The sequence below is a fragment of the Marmota flaviventris genome, chromosome 9 (genome assembly GCF_047511675.1).
Source record: "Marmota flaviventris isolate mMarFla1 chromosome 9, mMarFla1.hap1, whole genome shotgun sequence".
NCBI classification, from domain to species: Eukaryota; Metazoa; Chordata; class Mammalia; order Rodentia; family Sciuridae; genus Marmota; species Marmota flaviventris.
In genome coordinates this window covers 4,694,002-4,702,942 of record NC_092506.1, presented here as the reverse complement: position 1 = coordinate 4,702,942, position 8,941 = coordinate 4,694,002, and the positions used below count along the sequence as shown (strand labels likewise).

Here is an 8,941-nt window from a genome sequence, read left to right as displayed (position 1 = left end):
CAGTGTCCCACGCTGTGTGGTGGCGCCTCCTGCTGGATCACGGGAGGAAAAAAAAGCCGAGGAAGGAGGAGTTCAGCAGCCAATCACCAGGATAGGTGTCGGGTGACTCAGAGGAGGGCTTGCTCCTGTCACCCCACCCCTGGGAACCCAGGTGCCCCCCTGCCCTCGGCTCACCTCAGCGTGTTCCCCAGGCCCACCGTGGTGGGGGTAGGGCTGCAGAGACTACTATTTTCCCAGGCACTAGCTCCAGGGGCCTTCCTTGGCTCAGGGAGGTGGCCACTAGTGGAGAAGGCCAAGACCTCACCTTCCCGGCATGCACAGCCCTGCACATCAAAGCAGAAGTTTGGTCTCCTCGGAAACAAGTGTGTTTTTTATTTTTATTTTTTGCAGTACTGGGTTCCACAGTGCTCTCCCACTGAACTGCACTCCCAGTCCTTTTTATTTTGAGACACAGTCTTGATAAGTTGCCCAGGCTGGCCTTGAACTTGGATCCTCCTGTCTCAGCCTCCTGAGTGGCGGGGATGACAGGCGTGCACCCCAGTCACCAGGAGCTTATTTGGTACTTGGCTCAACGCTGGCTTGGCAATCACAGCAAACACGGAGCGATCTCAATGGTGTTGATCCGGAGGACGGTCTGTGGGGCCACAATGACTGGGAGAGAGAGAAGGCACTGTCACAAGCCCAACCAGGCTGGCCACCAGGAATGAGCTTTGCCTGCCCGGTGCTACTGCCCTGTGCACAGGCCCTGTCCTGGCTGGCACTCCCTAGGCAGTCTTGGCTGCTGCCCCGCCACGCCTGGTCAGGTTATCTGGGCCATCATGGCTGACTGCTCCGTGGCTGCATCAGCAGGAGCAGAGCTGGAAGGCTGAGGCCTTAGGACAGAGTGGCCACCTCTGCCCCACGTCCACTGCGGCTCTGGACCATGAGGAGTGAAATACTAATTCTGTGGCCACCTGGGAGTGTCAGAGGGACAGGAGAGACTGTCCCACAAGCACATGTGATCACATCCTGCGACTGGTAATAGAGCAGCACCAGCAGCTGTCCCAACAGAACTGTGAGTGACACCATTTAGAGTCAGAGCCCTGGCTGTCCCAGGCCCTGTGGTGCCATCCTTCAGGTGGCCATCTTGTGAGGATGGGGTGTCCTGTGGACACTCCTGTCTGCTGCTCAGGGCAATGCCGGGCGCCTGTAATCGGAACAAGGCAGGTGGCAGACAGCGGGACAGCAAGGCCAGGCCTGTCAGGTGCCCCCTGGGATGCAGGGGAGGTCGTCCTGTCCGCTCCATGGCCCACTGCCCCTCAGAGCCGGACAGGGACACCAGCTCTGCTGCCAGGGGCCCATTCTCACCCGCATGCAGGAGCCTGGTGCCTGTCCTGTCCCCTGGCCACACCCCCCTCTGCAGCCTGTGAAAGCCGCCCGACAGCAGCCCTTCCCCTCCAGCCTGGCTGACCATCGTCCTGGGGACTTCTTACTAACCACGCCCTGGTCATCTCTGTGCTCAGTGACCTGTCTTGTGCACGCTCAGGGGGAAACATGTGGCAGCCCTGGGCAAGGCTGGCACCCTGTGAAGTCACCCCCAGGCCCCACCTGCCCTTGTCTTGCCACCAGCAGCCTCCCCTCCCCTGCAGCTATGCTCCTGTTACTGCTGTTGTCTGGTCACCTGCAGGACACCTGCTGATGTCCCCAGCTGCTCTGCTCCAACCCTCCCAACCTGTGCCAAGGCCACCCCCATAGCTCCCCACCGTGGGCATCCAGGTCCCTGGCCTCGTCCTTCTCTAAGCGCCCTTTGGTGGCCACTGCCTGGGCCTCTCCCACCTCCAGCCCCAGAAGTGCTTCCTCCTCCAAGGGAGCCCCCATGCTACTTAGCCGTGACCCAGCCCCTGACCCACCCCGGCCCACCTCGGGCTCTTCTCAGCCCCTCTCTGATGGCCTCTAGAGGGCGCTGCGCTTGGCTACAGCTAGGCTGGGGCAGAGCACAGCCCATAGGCAAGGCTGGGGACAGGCCCAGCAGCGCCCACTCAGTAAGACACAAGCTGACAACTAGCCCGACAGCTGGCCTTTGGCACCAGCCCCTCCTGCCCACTCCTTTACTGCCGGTTCCCCTGGCCTCCTGCAGGGGTGGCCACAGCGTGGACGCTGGGTTCACTGAGCTCCCCCAGGCCGTCTTGTGCTGTGTGTGCTATGTGCAGACGGTGCCAAGGTCTGCCCCCGCTGAGGCTCCTGGGGTGGCTCTGTCCTGCCACAGCCCGAGACCCTGCTCGCGCACTCCCTGCAGGCGGGATGACACCCCACCAAGGGACCAGCTCCAGCTTTCTCCACAGTGGATGTGACCTGTTTCCAGGGTTCCACGTGACCCCAGATGCCACTGATGTCCCTCAGGTCAGTTGCTGCTGTGACTGGCCAAGCTGAGGCCCAGCAAGCACTCTGGCCCGGGCGGGCAGGGCCTCTCCCAGCTGCAGGAGGGAGCAGGGGCGCCCGGGGACAGCCACGGCAGTGGAGTGCAGGCCACGCCCCCCACTCACTTCTCTTCCTCCTGTAGTTTTTCCTTTTCTTGAATTTCATGTTGACTTTAGGCCATGATTCTGTCTTTTCAATGACCGTGGCTTCCACTCGAACGAGGTCTTTTCTAGAAGGTAAGTAAACAACCAGGTGCCTTTTTAAAAATCATTTTTCATGTTTATTGTTTTAGGTATAGAGGGACACAAAACATTATCATTGTGTGGTACTGAGGATGGAACCCAGTGCCTCCCACGTGCCAAGCAAGTGCCCTATCAGCCCTCGTGTGCCTTCTTGATTATTTTTGATATTTTACTAACACTTTAGTAAAATTCCTAAAATGAGAATTCCTAAAATTTTATTAACACTTTAACAAAGTTCCTAAAGACTTACCTTCCTTCCTGATTATAAAGGCAATATGCCCTCACTGTAAACATTCAGAAAACCATAAAAAAGCACAAAAAGAACTTTCTGTGGAGTGTGTTGGTTTGATTTTTTAAATTTTACTTTTACTTTTATTATTATTACTATATTTTGTGGTGCTGGGATCAAACCTAGGACCTCGTGTGTGCTGGGCAAGTGCTCTACCACTGAGCCACGTCTGCAGTCCTCTATTTTGTCTTCTGTGACAGGGTCTCGGTGACTTGCGAGGCTGGCCCTGAACTCCTGCTCCTCCTCCCTCTGCCTCCTGAGTAGCTAGTGTGACAGGCGTGTGCCACCACACCTGGCTTCAAATAAATCTGCACGCCTTTGTGCTATGACAAACTGGTAATGGGCTAGCAGTCTGGGCTGGACAACTCCTCATGAGTCACGGGACAGCCAGATTGTGACAGAAACTTGCTGTGTTCAGCTGTGACGGTGAGCGTGCACACCCCCCACCTGGCCCAGCCCACCTGTCCTGCCTGCACCCCAGCCCCCCCGCCCAGCGCTCAGTGTTGCATTACCCAAGGAGAGGCTTGCCAACAAGGGTGAAGTTGTCCGCCCCAACCAGCAGGACCTGAAAAAGTTAAGGAGGAACAGTCATCATACCAAGTGGCACACAGTCACCCAAAACAGGAGTGGGCACCAGGGCCCGCAGAACACGGAGCACTAGTTACCTGGAACTGAGGGAGTAGTCCCAGGTTGGATCTGCCTGCTAATATCGCCTTAACGTAAACAGTGGGGGCTGGCCGGCCAGGTGGGGCTGTCCAGTGAAATGCCTGGGCCCTTGGAAGCCGCATGCAGAGAGTCTGGTCATCTGATGCAACAGTTACGCCGCAGACAACTGCTAAGCTCTTGTCTAAACTTCACCTACACTGACGCTGGTCTCACGTGTTCTAGTCCAGGGCCCACCACTGAGCTGCACCCCATCGTGCCACGGGTCTGTGGAGGTGGTTCTCAGTGCTGCCAACATCGCCAAGACTCAGGCCAGCGGTGCTCTTTCAACCACTGCAGAGCTGCACACAGGCCCCGTTCCACGTGGGGACAGCCAAGCCAAGGTGTGGCTGTGGGGAGAGTGCTCTGCATTCCAGGAGCAGCGGAGTCTGCATTAGATGCTGGAAGACCTCGCTGATCAGAAAGAGGTCCAGGCGTGCCGGGGCAAACGCATGAAGACAAAGTTCCACGAGAGCACAACGAATGACGCAGGTCAGACAATGACAAATCACAAAAGTAGCCTTTGAACTAATTTCAGCATGAAGTGCTCTTTGCTACTGGACTTCCTAAGTCACACAAACAGCCTCCACTAGGTGGGGTTTCCACTGTTTTTTGGTTATAGGAAACATTTCAAGGTAAAGGAACTGGGTGCTACCTCAGCAGAGGCAGGTCGGTCACTGTGGACTGAAAAACTTGGAAAGATGACCTTGTCTACATTGAGCTCTTGAGTTTTTCCTTGTCATTATTCTTTAATCAACACAGTAGAATGGCTACTTGCACACATTTATATCGTATTAGGTACTGTAAGTCACCTAGAGGTGAATGCAGTGGCGCACGCCTGAGATCTCGGCCGCTTGGGAGGCTGAGGCAGGAAAATCCCACACTCAAGGGCAGCCATGGCAACTTGGTGAGAACCTGTCTCAAAATTAAAAATACAAAGGGCTGGAGATGCAGCTCAGTGGTGGAGCACTTGCCTAGCATGTGAGGCCCTGAGTTTAATCCCCATAGCGCAGAAAACCCAGACGAAATCCTAGAAAAATGTCTATTGCAGCCTTTATAGTTTTATAAACGGAGAAGGCAAAAATCAAACAAATGCCCCCCAAACACAGCAGGCAGAATTAGAACCAAAGGCGAGATGTGCTCAGCCACCTGGGTGGACCAGTCGTCTGAGTGCAAGGTGCACCACAGCCAGGCAAAGGCTGGGGACCACCCTGGCAGCCAGAGCTGACGCCAGGGCAGCACTCTACCTGGAGCTGCCACTCCTGCCCACGACCAGAGCCTGGCGAGCTCATGCCCCGGCACGGGCTGCTCAACCCCAGACAGCGAGCATCTGTGAGATTGTGAGTGAGACCGCCAGGGGCTGCCCTCCCTCCCTGAGCCCCGCCTGGGCACCCTGTGCCAGGGTCTAGCTGGCCTCCTGCTCAGACTGGCCCAGCGGGTGGGACTGCATGTTTGGTGGCAAGTCCCTGAATAGACAGAGAAATCGAGAGCCTCACCTTCTCCAATCGAATCCTCTCCCCACACTTGACATCTAGTTCATTATGGATTAAAATCAGGTCTTCAGAGGTCACCTTCCACTGGTGGCTGGCAAAGTGCACCACAGCAAAGAGACGGCCGTACTGGCCGGTGGCGATCAGCTCGTTCACCTTCCTCACGACGTCTGGGGAAGAGCACGGCAGTCACCTCAACTGGAAAGGCACAGGTGGCCCACCCTCACCGCCCACCGCAGGGTGATGCGGAGCACCTGCTGCCCACTGGCACCTGGTGAGGGCAGCTCACCGCAGGCGGCCTAACCCTGTCTTGTCCACCCTGTAAGCACAGGTGCCAAGGAGGAGGCCCAGCTGCTGCTCCCAGAGGCACCGGCCACTTGGGTGTGGGGTCGACAGATGGTGGTGCCCTCAGGCTCCACAGCAGCCAAACTGCCTCTTGCGGTTCTCTGGCCTGAGCATGAGCACCCCTGCCTGTCCACGGCTCTGGGTGGGAGGAACCCTCATCTTTCCACTGTTGTTCATTAAGGAGCAGTGGCAGGGGGCGGCCAAACCAAGAGGGGAAGGACAGCCTTTCCCAACAAGGAGCACCCAAAATCACATTCTGGGGGCAGGCAGACTCCAGCCACGCCTCCCAGACTTGGCTCCTCTGCCATCTTCACAGCCCTGACTCGAACTCAGGCCACAGTGAGCTAGACCCTGAGGTCTGCTCTGAATGAGGGCTCACTGAGCAGACACCCAGCTTGGCCTGCAGCTGGACACACAGGATGGACAAGGCAGTTCCTGCCCTGGACACAGGGTCAAACCCAGAAGCTGCACCTGGCAGCGAGGACAGAAGTCTTGGTGTGCAGTCAGCCCTTCGCATCCCTGTTTCAATCAACCTCAGATTGAAAAAATTCAGGGAAAAAAGCTGCATCTGTATTGAACAGATAATGGACCTTTTCTCTTGCCGTTATTCCCTAAGCAACAGAAGAATTAACATGGCATTTATGTTACACCGGATATTATAAGTTGCCTAGAGATGACTTACATATTTGGAAGGACATGTGTAGGTGACGTGTGAACCCTTAGCCATTTCAGACTTCAGGGCTTGGGCATCTGAGGATTCTGAACCCGCAGGCAGCCTGGGGCCCATCCCCCACAGACACTGGGGAATGACTACTTTCACCTCGTACACCGTCTTTTTTCCTTTGTGGACCTGGTAATGGAACCCAGGGCCTTGCCCATGCTACCACTGAGCTACACCCCCAGCCCATCTTTGAGATCTGGTCATGCTAAGCTGCTGAGTCTGGCCTCCAAATGGCCATCCTCCTGCCTCAGCCTCCCAAGTTGCTGGGATTACAGGCATGCACCACCATGCGTGGCTATCTTGTATAATACCTTAAACATACTTTAAAATACCAGAAGAGTCTATTCAACAACATAAGTTTCCAGCTTTCTGGAAAACTGAGGATCTGGCTCCTTCCTGGCCACAGTGGCAGCCATGGTGCTCCTCCTCCTGACGTGGGCTCTGGGCCGCTGCAATTCCCCACACCCTGAACGTTTCTCCAGCACCCAGGGCAGCACTTCTGCTCATCAACATTGCTCTTCAGACAAGGGAGAAGGTGCTCCACCCACCACGGAGACAGGGTGGGACCCAGGGCAGGTACTGGGACCTGCCTCATGACAAGCTGCTCCAGAGCTATTTGCTGAATGAATTAACATTTTGAACATTTGGTGGTTTTGATGTTGTTGTTTTGTACCAGGGATTGAACCCAGGGGTGCTCTACCACTGAGCCACATCCCAAGCCTTTTTGTTTCGAGACAGGGTCTGGCTAAGTTGCCAAGGCTGGCCTTGAATTGCCAACCTTCCTACCTTAGCCTCCTGAGTCATGGGATTACAGGCGTGCACCACTGTGTGTGGTTATGAACGAGCATTTAGAATTTTGGTGTTTACTGGCAAAAATGGACATGAGGATTCACACCATGCTATGCCCTCGAGAACCTGGGATGTGAAACCCTGCTTTGAGGCAGTGGCCACCTTGATTGCTGGCCAGAGCAGTGTTGGGTGCCTCCCCTTGTTTTGACTCCCTGCAAGGATTTTTTTTTAATATATTATTTTTTCTTAGCTGTAGTTGGACACAATACCTTTATTTTATGTATTTTTATGTGGTGCTGAGAATCGATTGAAGCACTTTGTGTGTGCTAGGCAAGTGCTCTACCGCTGAGCCGCAACCCCAGCCCCCTCCCTGCAAGTCTTTACCTATGTGGTGTCTGGTCTCCTCAACTGGGTCTGGCAGAACAACTTCTGGCCACGGTGGTGAACTCAGAGACGTTTTAGGAACATACCTGTGAAAACATTTCATAAATGTGTACCATATGCACATGAAAGGCAGCTCAAAATCCCCGAGATGCTGCGCTTGTGGTCAAGATGAGCTATCCTCTCACAGGCACTGGACATCTGTATTGATGTGCACCACAGCAAAGAGATGGCCGTACTGGCCAGTGGGAGTCACAGGGCTGTGGGCGTGTGTGTGCAAACCTGCTATGGAGAGGGAGAGGGGCTTGAGCAACAGTAACACCGCCCCTTTAGGACCACTCCCACCTCTCTGGTCAAATACTGAGAAGCGTCTCCTACATACCCCGAGAGCTATGATGTATTTCAATGCGCAGTGGCTGATCTATCATTAGTAACACGGGAGTCCTAAGCATTCTGTTCCGCGGGAAAACATGCCAATGTCTAGGCCCAGGATGGGGCACAGGGGAACTTGACACAAATCTGAAATTAATGGGCATTTTCCCACCATGCTTGGTTTCAGAGGCCCTAGGAACAACACACCATGATCTGCGGGTGGGCAGTGACTTTGAGGAGCAGTCTCTTAAGTCTCTGTCCTGTGTGATATTCATAAAAAAAAACAACACAGATAAATGGGGCCTGGCAAAGACAGCCAGAACCTTTCATGTGCGATATGGGAATAACAGGACACTTCTAGTAAAACGCCACATTGGATTTCTCCCTAGGTTCAGATTGAGTTTTTCAACTTCTGCTCCTGCTGCTGCTGAGCATTCTGGCGGGAGGTAGGCACATGTGTGTGTATTTCTCCCTCCTCCCCACACCCGCAGCCTGGGGAGGGGAGCTGGGGGCTCGCCCACTGAACTCCATCCCCAGCCCCTTCTCTTTTTACTTTGGGACGGGGTCTCCTTCAGTGGCCGGGTCTGGTATTCTCCATACCAGGTGTTCTGCGGAGCTGAGAACTAATCTAAGGCCTGAGAAAAACTGTCAAAAGGTCAGAGCTAAAGCGCTCTCCAACACTCGGGCGAGGGGAGTCCTGGCTCGAGGGGAGTCCTGGCTCGAAGGGAGGCGAGGCGCAGACCCCATCTGGCTATTACCCTGCTCGAGGCGACGGGCTCTGCGAACCGAGTCTCCGCGCGGCGGGCCCGAGCGCGGCTGCGGGAAGAAGAGAGCGCGGTCACCAGGGCGAGGGAACGCAGGGGCGTCTGCCGCGCCCAGCGGCCGCAGCAGGGCCTCGGAACCCGGCGACCAGGACCGGCCCCCGGCGACCCCGCTCTGGCTCCGGCGGCAGCGCCTGTCCCTCCCCGCCGCCGCCGGGGCCAGCCACCAGCTCCCGGGCCTACTCGGAAGCCAAGGGGACGTCGCCTGCCCAGGCCGCCCCCTCCTTGCACCCGGCCGTCCGGGCCTCACCCGCTCCGGGCCGCCAGGGTGTTAGAATGCTGCGGCCGCAGGCCAACGCCAGCCGCCCAAGGGGGCCCGTGAGCGCCACGGCCGCCGCCATCTTCGCGTGGTTCGGCCGGAAGCGGAAGTGGAAGCGGCGCGGACCCTGTGC

General features: G+C 56.1%; 1 protein-coding gene across 1 annotated transcript; it reads right to left on the bottom strand.

The window, feature by feature from the left end:
• Positions 1–342: 342 nt before the first annotated feature.
• Mrpl21 (mitochondrial ribosomal protein L21) lies at positions 343–8,906 on the bottom strand. The gene is made up of 7 exons (XM_027944601.3): positions 8,800–8,906; positions 8,487–8,544; positions 7,360–7,445; positions 5,127–5,290; positions 3,441–3,493; positions 2,523–2,626; positions 343–651 (listed from the first exon to the last, which is right to left on the bottom strand). The coding sequence occupies exons 1-7, from the start codon at positions 8,888–8,890 to the stop codon at positions 587–589; spliced, it is 621 nt and encodes a 206-aa protein (XP_027800402.2). The 5' UTR covers positions 8,891–8,906; the 3' UTR covers positions 343–586.
• Positions 8,907–8,941: the final 35 nt, after the last annotated feature.